At 45.6% G+C, this 14,000-nt stretch overlaps 1 protein-coding gene across 4 annotated transcripts in view; it reads left to right on the top strand.

Moving 5' to 3' along the window:
• The window catches only part of LOC138611294 (zinc finger protein 521-like), a 91,013-nt gene that overhangs the window by 62,603 nt on the left and 14,410 nt on the right, over window positions 1-14,000 (top strand). For all 4 annotated transcript variants that reach the window (XM_069684310.1, XM_069684311.1, XM_069684309.1 and 1 more), the window contains one exon: window positions 9,799-9,930. In XM_069684310.1, the coding sequence (XP_069540411.1) occupies window positions 9,799-9,930 (132 nt within the window). The remainder of the gene's footprint in view (window positions 1-9,798; window positions 9,931-14,000) is intronic.

Raw genomic sequence — 14,000 nt, 5'->3', positions numbered from 1 at the left:
CTTAATATCTTTTCTAATTGCAGCAGGAGACGGAGGAGATTTACATTTAAAGCATTTAATGTTCACTCGAGTGACGTCCGCCGCTAAATCGAGCTTTAAACAGAAGTACTTAGAAAAATATTCCTTCCAGCCCCTGAGCAATTAGTCCAGCTGCCCGCCTTTGTCCACCTACCCATTGTGTTCTTTGTAAAAACCATTCTCTTATACCTCCATTTACTTCATCCTTTGAGACGCCATTGGAAATCCAGGGCTCTGAGTTGAACCCACAGTTGGTTTAAGTGTAATGAAATGTATGTCATGTCTCCGGCTCTCTCCCTCTGGCTTCCCCTCACCCCTGGCCCCCTGAAAGCACTGCCTTTGACAGGAAGGCCTCTGTGGCTTCTTCTGCAGTGATCTTTAGCCCCTTCAGGTCCCATTGACTATTTCAGGACATCCCTGCGATTTGAGGGTGGACTCAACCGTTCACGCATGCTTCAGAGCGTCGACTGAGGAGGAAAATAGACAGAAAGATGGATTTGAAATCCTCGTACGGCTAAACCGGCCCTCGGGGAAATCCGGCCCCGATGCCGGGCCACATTAAGGAGAAACAACAGCCCTTTAATGTCTTACAGTATGCTTATTGAAAACCTCCATGTAAGCAGTGCTTATTATGCATGCTGTGCATATGTGCTTTTTTTACTCTGCATTTTTTCTCTTATGTGTGTTCTGTCCTTTATTGCACACCTAATAGAAACTATGGCAACAGAAGTCAGGTGCTGTTTTGCACAAGGACTCAAGCTGAGCCGCTCCAGATGATGCACATTTAAATCTGAACATATATCGACTCTGTTCCCAGTATCTGTTTATTTATCATATATTCAATCTTTATGCAGATGATGGCGCACTATTCATGCATGGACCACTTAGCTTGCATCCGAATGTGTGCGTGTGTGTGTGTGTGTATGCGATTCACCTGCTAAAACGCGCGACTGCGTGCGTGTTTGTTCCCATGTGTACATCTGTGCGTGGACGTGTGTCTGTGCATGGATATTGCAGCTTGGAGAGAGTGTGCATGTCCACTATATTAGACAGAGCGTGTGAGGGGTGCCTCAGCATGTGTGTGCTGCTGTCTGTTCGGAGCTCTCGGCGCCAGCAGGGTGCGCCATTCCAATTTACCCATCAGCCGGGGAGGTGGGGGGTAAAAGCGCGGGGCATCGCTGTCGGAGATTTCACATTCGAGGGACGAGATTACCAGTCAGGGGACCCCTGTGTGGAGGTGATGAGGGAGGGAGACTGCAGGGGCACAGTGTGGGGGAGTTGGGACTGTTGGGGGAGCGGTGAGAGGGGGAGGGCGGCACAACTCAACGCCACCCTGGAATCCGTGGGCTCTCTGTTTTCTGGGGAGCGTAGCTGCCAAGCTGCACATCTGTTTGACACCAGGCGCTGTGGTATGGCAGAGAGGGGCTGTCTGTGCTGATTCAAATCTCTTCCCTCTCTAGTTTGTTCTCAGGATCTGGACAACTGCTGAAGTCTCTTTAGAGATCCTTGAAAAACTTTGTCGGTATTTGAAAAAGAAACCAAAAATGAGGCCGTCTCGTCTTTTTAGACGATGCTTTCTCTTCAGCCTACCTGCTGTAAGCACATACACTAGAAGGTTCCTAAAACACTTGAGCATAATCATGGAAATGTAAAATCATCTTGAGTAGTTACCTCAGACCCAGTGTGCCGTCGGACGCGCTCACTCAGCCTGTGTTTGAGTGTCGGCCAACTCGGCTCCGGCTGCTCCAGAGGCCCTGAAGCCTGTTGGGGAGACGGGACATTCCAAACAGCATAACTCATTCTTTACACCCTTTCTGCTGCCATTAGTTAATTATATGCAGGTGTTTTCCTTTCTCAGGTTTTTTAGCTGTGGATCTAATAAAAATGTAACCATAAGTACATAAAGCCAGATAGACGGAGAAAAAGGAAGGGGGAAACGATGTGGAGGAAGTGGCTGAATGTGCTGTGTGAAGCAAATTATTGCCCCCATGTAGATTCATCAGTTCTCCCTGCTGGATTAAGGAAGGGCCTTTCTAATGAAGTTCGCCCCGTCAAAATGAAGGGACTAATTCTGATTTAGCTGAGGTAATGAACTTCCCCTCTCCTAGTGAGAGCAGCACCATGGGGCGAGGAAAGAGGGGTGGTTGTGTGGTGAAGGGGAGGGGGGCGGGGGCAAAGGAGAGTGGCAGCGAGAGGGAGAGAGGTAAGACGAAGACGAGACAGGAGAGAGACATGGAGCGAGGACAGAGAGAGAGAGAGAGAGAGAGGAGGCGAGGTGGAGAGTGAGAAAAAAATTATGCAAAACGCCTGTCTCGTATTTGCTGAGATGTATTAAATTTCCAGTGCGGGTGCCTGTGTTATATAAAATTATGCTAATGTCTCGTGGCCCGCTGCGAATGGCGGCTTGCTGGTCCTGAGCATGCGTGGCTGGCCGCTACACGGAGCGCGCTCAGTGGGACTCAGCTTTTCTATTAAGGAAAACCTCTAGACACCTGATGATGAATTCTCTCTCACCAAATGTTCCCCCTTTTTTGTGTCGAAAATATGAGCGCTTTTCTAAATGACTTTGGAGAGCCCGGCGTGGCACTCGGCGGCCTGCGTCGAGCAGGGGGGAAGGGGGTACGAGGGGGGGGTCCCTCTGCAGCAGGCTAAGGGAGTCAATTAAGGCAAGCACTGATAATTATAAGCCGGCAGAACGCAGGGGCTGGCTAATTGTACAGTGTTCCATGCCGTGAGCTCAGCCGAGGGGCCTCTCGGCAACGCTCTCTCTCCCCGCTCCTTTGTGTGGACCACAGACCCCATAGAGCCACATACCTCAGTCTGACAATGCCACAGCGAGGCCGGCGAAAAAAGCCGGGCATGTGCCCGTAATTAACTTTTTACATTCAGGCCACTCACTCTTTTGAGACGTGAAAGAGATTCCAGTTTGATTCACACCTCATTTTGTCTCTCCTCTTTGCTTCTTTTTATTCCCATTTTACTGTTTCTTTGCTTGTTTGTGTCTTTTTTTCTCACTTTGCACGCCAACTTTCATTGAGCACAAGAGTCTTGGAAAGTCAGGGCGTAGTCACTTGACCTTTATTTCCTTCTAACAAGAAAAAAAAACCCAGAGCAGTTTAGAATAGGCATGTAAAGAGTAAATTAGAGCATTTCAGAGTAGAATGGTGTTTGTGTGGCTGCAGGGGGTCCAGCGCTCCCATGCAATCCATCTCAGCAGCCTGCACTGTTTGTCCCCACCGGACCTCCATACCTGCCTGCAGCTGCAGCGCCTACACATCATTCGTTAACAAGTATTCGGCTCTCGCCTTTGTTGTTGTGGATTTCTCCCTTCTCTTTTTTTTTCTCTTCTCTTTGCCTCTGTGACCTACACACTGTTCATTTGACCGAGTTTTAGCCATTGTGCGTTTGAGCTGTAAGAATAGCAGGTAATGCGGTTCAGGCCAAACGCAAAATGGAAGACTATCCTTCAAAGAATAATGTAGTGCCAGATCCTTCTGAAACAAAAGCTGCTGCTGGTTTAAGCAGCAAGTTTCCCCTTTGGCAGGATGCAGGATGATACTTCAGTTTCGAATCTAAAAATACATACATGCAGAAAATATCTAATAAACTATCTGAAGCACTTCTTTTACTAGCTTATGTCACACTATGTATGCCTCTTCTACCATAAAAAATACAGCTGTAGAGAGGAAAATATTATCTGTTAATGTTATTGAATTAGCTCTAACAGGCTGCAGCGATGTGAACGATAAAATCTATGAATGAAATTTCCCTCCAATTTTCTCTGCTGCTGTTAGCCGAGTTTCCATAAGACGGCTGAGTAATAAGAGCTTGAAGACGCCTAATTTACACCGTGCTCCGAAAAACATAGAGCACAGCAGGTCCTTAGAAGATACCAGGAAGACGCATGCGTATGCACTTGCACGTTTGGCCTCAGGTTTCTGGTATAAGATTATTAAAGTGTCTTTTTTCTCTCATGTCTCTAATTTTAATGCTTTAGCAATTACTATAAGTCAGTATTTTCTTTGCTGCTGCAGAGTAGAAAAGCAGTGTATTGCTAAAGACATGCGCTGGCGCTCTTGGCAAATAACTCAAGCAGAAATGTCTGCTCCCTGTGTTTATTTTAGGGAGAAGGAGAAGTGTCCTTATGCTTTTGTCCCCCATGTTTTGTGAACTCCAAAAGGTGTTCTAGTCGACTAAACCTTTTGTAACATTCGCTCAAGCGTTACGCATGTTTATCTCGACACAAAAACCTGTCAGTTGGTGTTTTCTACCTCTGGCCCGGCAGCCAGGGGAGCTGTGAGGCGGTTAATGTAGGCGCTGAGTGGCTGATCCTAGCATGAGCCTAGCCCTGCTCTGATTAGCACCTCCAACGAGCTGCCATGCATCAGAGCTGACACTCTCCCAGAGACATGTTCCCCCAGAATCCTTTGCTCTTGCTGTGCGAGGGCGTCGCCGCTACTGACATGTCACAGCCAACAATCTTGCCTCAACCCTCCTTCTCTCTGCGGAGGTTGGAAAGCAGCACCAGGCATGCACAGAAACCCGGGACCCTGACACGGGGGCTTCGCTCGCTTAGCTTATATTTTTGCGTTTCTCTTTCAGACACAGAGAATGTCTCGCTCATGCCCACTTCCCTACAGGCAAACCGGAGTAAAGCTCCTCTTGTCATGCTGTGGTAGTTTTCCAATCTCTTTGATTTTATTAGCTAGCTCTCGACCACATTTCCATCACTGTTCGTGTAATACATTAACTCTTTGATAGAATGGGGTGAATTTTCAAGGTGCTATGATTAAATCTTGTACTTTAATTTTTACATTTTTCACTTCGTTCCCTCTGTCCTTCTCAAACTGCGGAGGCAGGAAATAGATATTAGTAATGTTCCCCCCGGGCGCCAGTTCTCCAATCAGCTTTGGTCCAGGGGGAGTCCATCCCTCTGCGCTCCCACCTACCCACCTTCCCACCCCCCACACGCAGCATTCTCCAGGCCTTAATGGGCCTTGTAGTACTTCTGAAATGAGTTTGTTCCTTATGAGCTGTGCTTCCACCTCAAGAGAGCACACCACACGGAGGTGGAGTCAATTTGTATTCACCCATAATTCCCTGGGCCTTAATCACTCTGATTTTCCCCCCATTATCTGTTAATGGATAGTTCCCGCGGAGAGAAGAGAGAAGTAAACCCACCTACTGTTTACAGGCCTGAAGCTGTCTACTCTGCTACCATCCACAATCCCGCAGTGGGTTGTATATACAGCAGCGAGTCCGCCGAAAAACCCAAATCTTCTCACTTTATTAGCATACGACTCCAACATGAGGCTGAATGTAAGGAAGCAGATGGTAGGACGGGAAGAAAAGTATTGCTAAAGGTGAAATTCCTCATAAACAGGATCGCTTGGAGCAGCTACGTCTGCCTTTATGGCGCATTAGGCCGTTTACAAACCTGCATTGACCCAGAATTTAACTGGACCAGCTTTGGGAAGGCTTTTTTTCCGTCTACTAAATATTCTCAATTTGTTCTCCTACTTGTTTACTCGTTTCTTTCTGCAAAAGAAGTGCCTTGATTGATGTCCTTAATATCATTTGTTTCGAGTGTGCTGCTTTGGCGACACAAGCAGCATGGGTCCCTCTAAGAGTGAGCTTCAGAGAGCCGTTCACGTTCCCCCCGGAGAGGAGTGTAAATCTAAGTATCAGATTTTTCTCTTCCAAAGCCAAATGCTAAAAGTGATGCTGAATTCCCCTCCAATTCAAACGGCTCCTCAGCACAATTGTTTAAATAGAGTGAGGGGCAGTGGCGGGGGGCGGCGTTGGAGTTAGCTGAGGGGGAGTTTTTAATTAAGAAATGCCCTGTGTTAAGAAATTCAGACTGCCTTTAGTTACTTTAGTCTTTTACTCACTGTCTAAGCAAACTTAAGACGTCTCCATCAAATTGGCAGACACCTTCGCCGCTGCCTTAAATATACAGAATTCAATATGCTGCAGCTGTCATAGCTACATAAAGAGTTCACCGAACTAAGCAAGCCAGACCTGCAGGCCCCAGCGTCCCAAACAACCTTCAACAGCGCATGAACTCCAGCCCGGATAAAAAAAAGTAAACATCACGAAGAAATAAAGACCATTCTTTTTGAGAGTAGTTTTTCCTCCTTGCCTCTCCCTCTCCTGTCCTCCACATGGGAGAGATATTAGGCGTTTGTGTTTTAAGGAGCTGTGAAATACATAAACCATGAGCCACAGGAACGCAAGGCCCTGTGGATATGCAGATGGGCTTACTTTGCTGGTGTCAGGGATGCTTAGAGGGGAGCAGGCACAGGAGCAGTTCTCATCTAAAGGATTTTCTTAGGAGTGCGGAGGGACAGGGTGGTGGCAGCGGAGAACACTCGGGAGACTCCGAAACTCAGAGTCGTAGGAGGGAAAGAGAGAGAGAGATGAGGATAGAGAGAGAGGGAGCTGACAGTCCCCTGTGGCCCTGTAACTATATCCAGAGTCTGCTCGGTGCACAGAGAGGGGGTGGGGGCTCGCACAGGGCCGTGCTGATTGGGCAGCCCTGGAGAAGGGCTGGGGGAACGACAGGAAGTGACCTCAGCCCAATGAGGCAGCTATAGGGGCGAGCGAGCTGACTTCCTCCCTTGGCTCTCACTAAGAAACAGGCTGCCAGCCTGATTCAACCCCTGTTACACTGCTGAGAACAAACCCAGCCCTGCACAGGCTACATTACAGGCGCTAACGTAGCACCATTAACCCATGATGGACTCTCAGTCCAACGTCTAATCCTCCATCAGACACTGTTTCCTTTACATTGTCCTCTATCTACATATTACCCAGCACTCTTTCAGTTTAGGGCTGTAAACAAACCTATAAAGAAGGTGGTTGAACAATTGAAACTAAGTAGAATAGTAAAAACAAAAGTAATTTTGCTGAATATTTATTTCAAATAAAGGTTTTTTTTTTAAGTATTGTCTTTTAAAGGGCCAGTTCACCGATTTTCAACCTCAGTCCTATCATGCTATAATGTTGAGCTAATGTCATTATGGTAGAAATAAAATGCAATTTCTCTCTGTGCCTTTGGAGGACGCTATCCTCTTCTCCAATGGGCCCTGGAAAACATCCGCCAGACTACGTAAAACGCGTCATCTAAACTACACTTCCTCAATCTAGGACGCCCGCCTCGATGTCATGTCTCGTTCGAAATCGTCAGGTTTGAAATGTGGACAGCAGACCTTAAGATTTTTTAGACAATTTATCGGTATATTCTCGTCGTATTTCGGATTCTGTACCGCTCTGAGCCAGCGCCTGCAGCGATCAATGTCCTTGTCTGGAAAACGGTATTTCACTCCAGCATCTCTTGCTGGGCCGTTCCTTTCAGAGGGAGGGTTGCAATGCACGCTGGGTGTTGTAGGAACGTAGAATGGGCAAAACCACGAGCTATGGCGCCATTTTCAAATATTATTGCTTCTATCGATTACAGAGAACACCAGCCTTGACTGACAGCGGCTTTTTCCAGGGGCGAACTGCTCCTTTAAGCAAGAGCATGATAAAGGTCTTTTATTTGTGATTTAGACATTCCTATTAAAACACTTATATGAGCATAGCAGCTGCACTGACAAGTTCCTACTACAATAAACATCACTTTCATTTATTTTGAGTAAATCCTAAATACGCCACCCTGTTTGCACGCCAAATGTGTGTTACTCCCCAAAAAATAGTTCCGAACAAATGGACAACTTGCCCCTGTTTAAGTAAAGTTTGGTAAAAGCTACTTTGCCAAACTCTTTGAGGGAGTAAGTTAACTTTTTTAAAATTAAAATGATGTATTTGTGAATATTTTTATATTATATTTATCTGATAGGAATGCAGGACCCTCAGGCCAACAGCCACAGTCAGGGAAGGGAGGAGTATTGACAGACATCAAATAATCAGTTTTGTCTATCAATGTTTTTTCATTTAAAATTTAGAATAACAACCTTTATTTTTTTCAAATGTGAAGCATACTGTATGAATACCTCTCTGCTTTTTTCCCCTTGATGCACCTGCTCACAGACATAAACACACACATGCACGCACACAAGGTCAGTCAGGCAGGTGCAGAGTTTTCTGCATAATGAAGCAGGCCAGGTCTCCAAAGGGACAGCGTTGTGCACTGGGGTCAAACGAGGGCTGCCCATATGGCAGAGGAACAGATCTGTGAACCCTGCAGCAGGCTTGACCTTAGTGCACACCCTCACACAAATAAGCAAACTGAACGCTGATCAAAGAGGGCAGTGATCATCTTGCACGGCTGCGTGGATGCGCTTGTGCCACCCCTATCCCCCCCCCTCCTTCCCCTCTTTATCTGATGCCTGCTGCTACACTGAGACGCACATGTAGGCTGCAGAATATCTCATCTGTCACATGCATTAGAACACACCGACAGCTCATTCCCTTTCAAGCCTCCATGAACTGCTTTACCTTTACCTTTAACCAGGCGGGAGGACAGAACATTGTGCTGATGTTTGTGACGCCTCCTCTTGTGATATACTGTGCCATATGTTTATGTTGTTGAGGACAGACTGTAAAAGAACATGTGGTAATATGTTACAGTCAAGTTCTACATGTATACACTCCCACTGTTTCTCTTGGCACTGCAGGAGACGTAACTATCCCCCCGCTCCTCCTGAAAATATCAGGGGCTCATCGGGTTGCAGCTGTCAGATTTAGTAAGAATCAACCTAGTGCAGAAACGTATACTGCTACACCTCCAGACAAGGAGTGGGTAACATTGTAACACAGTGGTTTACGTTTGGAAGAGTTTAGTAAAACTTCATGGTACCTTTGTTTTGTACAGAACTATTATTTAGCAGCAATCCTGCCTAAAGCACCTCAGATTAACCTTCGACTCGGCTCCTCGAATGCTCGAGCCAGGCGCAGCTGGTTTGCTGCATAGTGTGTTCATGCTTCTGGTACTCGGGTCTATCTATGCAGTGGGCACTGGGCTGTAGAGACCTGGGGATAAATCCTTGACGAGTCCCCGGTGTATCCACCCCACCCCTCACGTAGCTGGCCTAGCGTCAGGGTTGGCAGGAGTTTGATAGAGCACTCGTCCAGGTCCATGGCAGAGCGTACAGGCCTTTTATTGACGCACAGGAGATGGGCAGTTCTGTGGAAGGCTGAGTCAGCAGATTGTTGTGCTGCAAGTGAGCATGCAGGTTCACAGTGTGGACGCCATGTATTTTAAGCTATCAGTGGCTAATGTTTGAATAGACGGGATTCTGATGCAAAGCAGATAAAGTGGGAATGAGAAAATGTTGTAATGGAGAGTCAATGCATGCACACTCAAGAAGGGATTTAGATGATTTGGTCTTTTCAATAATAATCTGAATGAGACTGTTTGGCTTCCCTGGATATATTCTGATTCACCTTCTGCAAAGCACAAACGGCTGTTTCCTTCATTAAGACATCCTTCAAATCAGTTTTACTTTGCACACGCTAAAAACAAATGATTTTGCATGTAAGCTAATCAAAAAGATGTCGCTCACCATGTTCAAAGTGCAAGGCCTCGTCTGAGCGATTAGGACCCCGGCTGGTCAGCTAATTTATGCCTGACGGGAGCAGATCACACGTTATGTTATTTCCTGTGTGAGTCATGACAATCACAGGCAGGAGTCTTTGCCACAAATTTGTTGAATTTAAATTTCATACGAAAGAATAAAAAACATAAGAGAGGCAGAGTGAGACCTCTGACATTCATGCTGTGCATATTTTTTTCTTCTCATGATTTCTCTGTGTGTTTTTGTTGTTTCTTCTCTGCAGAGGAAGGACTGAACCATGAATGCAAGCTCTGTAGTCAGTCGTTCGACTCACCGGCGAAGCTTCAATGCCACCTGATTGAGCACAGCTTTGAGGGCATGGGAGGAACCTTCAAGTGTCCGGTCTGCTTTACAGGTGCGTACTGTGCGCATGTGTTTGTGTATCATGGATTTCCAACCCAGAGCCTGACAGAAAGATGAAAAAGGCCGTTCCCTTTTCAGACGCATTTACATTTTCAGTATGCAAAGCTTTGCATTTCCTCGCCCTCTTTTTTTCTAATGTGAAAAGCCAAATGGGTTCTAAATTAGTTGGAAAAGGTCAAGCAAGCAGGTCGGCTAAAGCTGAGAGCAGTTTGCTGCATGTGGCTTTTTTATTTAGTCAAATTGCCTCCAAATCAAGGCCAAAGAAGTGTCACGAGGTGAGAGGGGGGAAAAAGGGAAGAGAGCAGGGGGGAAGACGGTGTGAGCTGAGGGGAGATGGGGGGGATGGAGGAGTGGGGAAAAGAAAAGGAGATGTGCTAATTGTGGATGGCAGTGGTGCTGATAGCTGTAATGATCTCATCTGTCTCTGTGCGTGGAGGTGGAAGGACCGGACTCCTCCTGAGAGGATAGCGCCCTCCTTCAGTGTCAACAGGGTTAACTATCTCTATAATGAAATCTGCAAAGTCGTTAACTTCGGCTCTTCACTCTTTCTCCCTTCTCAGCTCTTTACTCTTCCTCGCACTTTTTGGGTCCTCAGCTCATTTCCCTTTTTGTGCGCTTCCTGAAACCCCCTTTATGCACCCGTCGCCCCAAAAAGAACCCTCATTTGTCTCTGCTTCAGTTATAGCATTAATTAGCATCGTTAGCTTACATTTTTCACATTTTTACCTCCGCATCCACCTCAGCGTCTTATTCATTTTTCTCTCTCTCCTCTCCGCACTACCTCTCATTGCTGTTTTGGCCTTATCTCTCCTTTAGCAGAAGCCTATTGATATATCCCCACCCCGAATCCCCCCTCCGCACCTCACAGGGGTCTGGGCATTTAATATACAGAGCATGCCTCCTTCATCTGAGCCTTCATTTTCCACCGCCGGCTTTGACAGACAGGTCCCCCCTCTCCCTCCGCGTCCATATCGATCACGGCGCATGAGAGAGAGGGATGCTGGGAGGGGAGAATGGAGGAGGGAGAGACAGAGTGTACCCTCAGGACAGTGGTCGCAGAGCAGACAGACAGATGGGCCAAGGCCTACGCTGGTGGGGAAGGCAGGCTGAGGGGAGTGAGGACGGACTGAAAGGCCTCCCTCTGTTGGGGATGCAGGGGACAGGCAGACTGAAGGAAGAGGAGGAAGTGAGAGTTTGGCTGACAGCTGTCCTTGAATATATTTCTTCAAGTTGAGTCTGGCAGAAAGTAGAGAAAAGACTACTTTTAAAACTATAGCTTTAACTAACTTACAGAATATTGTTAGATAATGTGAGTGGTGTTAGCAGGCTTTATTGTCGTTATATGTTTAATTTGAGATGACTCATACTTTCAGGACCAATCTGATGCTGGAAGCAGGACTCAGATCTTGTAAGCAAGTTAAAAATAAAGTACTTCTTACCAAAATAATGTGACTTAAATTATTCTGAATACTTAAGAAGAATCTTCTCTCCCAGTCCGTCACACGTTTTAACATAAACTCTAGCTTTTACCATGATTAACCTCTTGTTGATGTCGTCATGTTTAGGAACTCCCAGCACTTTGTTACGTTTAGGGAAAGATGCTGTTCTTGGTTAAAAACTAAAGATATCAATAGTGACTTAACGCATGGGTTCCCATCCTGGGGTCTGGGCCCCCCTTAGGGGGCGCCAAAGATCGCTGGGGGTGCGCGAGGCTTTGTCTGCACTGAGATTGTCAAGATTAGATTTGCACATGTTAAATAAAAGCGTTACAAAAGCACTCACTTGATAATCAAGCATGTTCAACTATTAAAATACATATATATTTGGTCCTCATTCAAATATAGAAGCTACTTTGTAGGCCACACCTCTGCGAGCTATCGGCCGATTGGTGCCTATAAAGATTTGGAATGAATGACTTTATTGTTTTGGTGCACGTGTGTGCGGGCCGGGGGGGCTCAGCCTTTCTTAGATACAAGCAGGGGGGGCTCCAAGGACAATAAGTTGGGAACCACTGACCTAAAGCTTAAGACAGGAAGTGTGAATCCATTTAATCACATTATCCAAAAGCACAATCTTTTCTTAACATTGACCAAAGTGCTTTTGTTGCGTTCAACCTAACCTCACATGAATGTTTTTCCTAAAGAAGTAACTTGTGTGACAAACAAGTACTGACATAGTTTCTAGGAGAGAGTGCTTGTGTAAAAGTATTGTATCTTTATGTGCAGTAAGTATAAAAAAGCTCTCTTATGCAGACTGACCCAAAATACAAACAAACCCAAATATACATATACAGCTCCAGCTCTTCTCTGGTCCTTGTATTTATAGGTTTGTTTGTTTTTTATTACTTCCAAATCAAATATTTTCATTTAGATCTTTTACGTGCAGAAAATGACGACTGGTTATGAAAACCAAAAGATGCAAAAAAGATGTTTTTCAGACCTCGAATAAAGAAAACAGGTTCATGCTCATGTTTAAACAAACAGAATACTCATGTTTTAACTCAGGAAGAGTTCAGGAATCCATGTTTGGTGGAGTAACCTGGTTTTTATTACAGCTTTCAGCATCTTGGAAGACTTCACATTGTTGTTCGGTGACGTTATGCCACTCTTGATGCAGCTGGGCTTTGTGACCGTCCATCTTCCTGTTGATCACATTCAGGAGGTTTTCAGTAGAGTTCAGAACTGGATTGGGCCGGCCATGACACGTAGAGAGATGCTGATTTAAGCAACATTTGGAGTGGTCTCTTTGTTTCTTCCACAGCTGTGTATTACTGGATTACTGTATGCCCTCTATCATAAACTACAGTATGTTGATGCTCAGGTACCTTATTATGATGAAGTACAGTACTTTAGTAAACTCTCCATTAATGAGCATCAAGTAGCCTCTTTCTGGATCCTTCTTTTTATCATTCCACGTGATTCTACTTCAACTCACATTTTGTTAAAGCCAGTTTCAGTTCATGCACGATCCCAAAACCTTTATTTACAGATTTAAAGGATCCCTGTCACAGACATAATGAGTACAAACATAAAAATGTAACTTTGATCAAACTCGGTGGCAGCAGTAATATCGGCTGGTTCATTGGGTTTAATCAATAAACAAGGTTATCTTTGTTTAAAAGATGATTCCCGCTGGATCCCTCATTTCAGTTTGATCCAACCCAGTCACCCAAAACTCTGTGGGAGGCAGAGAGTGATTGTCATTCTTTGACATACCTGATTATCCTCAATCCACCCCGAAGGGAACAGAAAGAGGACAAATCGTACCACAAAACAGAGCGCAGGAAAGTGTGGGGGGAAAAGTAAGTTGTGCAGGCGGCAGATGAGGGGAGACAAAATAGAGGAGAAAAGGAGACAAAACTTGGAGGAAGCTGAGAAGGTTGCAACTGGCAAGTTTGGATGTGAGATGAAAGCGCGGAAGAGAATGAGGAAAAGAGAAGTGTGTCGGGGAGGGAGGGTAAATGGAGAGAGGTCCATAAGCCCCTGGATGATGAGAGAGAGGCTGACTCTCCCAGGACAGATTTGACAGGTTTCAGAAGTGGGGGAGCCTGCAGCTAGAAGTGTCTGCCTGCACCCTTAGGAGCTGTAGTGAGGGCTGGTGTGGAAATTGTGATTGGGAATATGTGCTTAAGACAAACAAAACAGAAGAAAGTGTGCCTGATGAAAGTTGTGTGTGTGCGTGCGTGTGTGTGTGTACACTTTTTTTACTTATGTCACAGCATGAAGTGCAAACTTGAAAAACTACAGGATGCTCTGCTTTCAAATCCGCAAGAGTCTGACAAAAAGCTGTAGTTTAATTGGCTTTTTGTTTAGCTGCTGCCCACGTTCTGCCGGTGCGTGATGTCACAATTATGACATCCTACATGTGGAAAAAAACCACAACGGCTTAGCTTGAACTCAAAATTAGTAGTTATCAAGTTTACACAGCCGACTTGTTTGTGTAGCCTCAGAACTGTTGGATCAGCCTCTGCATTGTGAACTCTTGGATTAAGCAGAAACGAACACATGTAGGCTAGACGAATAAATAAATGAAAAGGAGAAAGGGGGGAAAAAGGATAAACTT

Source organism: Semicossyphus pulcher, unplaced genomic scaffold (assembly GCF_022749685.1).
Source record: "Semicossyphus pulcher isolate SPU_LCO1_2020_fin unplaced genomic scaffold, fSemPul1.0.p SCAF_7, whole genome shotgun sequence".
NCBI lineage: Eukaryota > Metazoa > Chordata > Actinopteri > Labriformes > Labridae > Semicossyphus > Semicossyphus pulcher.
Note: the sequence above shows the minus strand (reverse complement) of the source record. Positions and strands in the feature narration are given on the sequence as shown.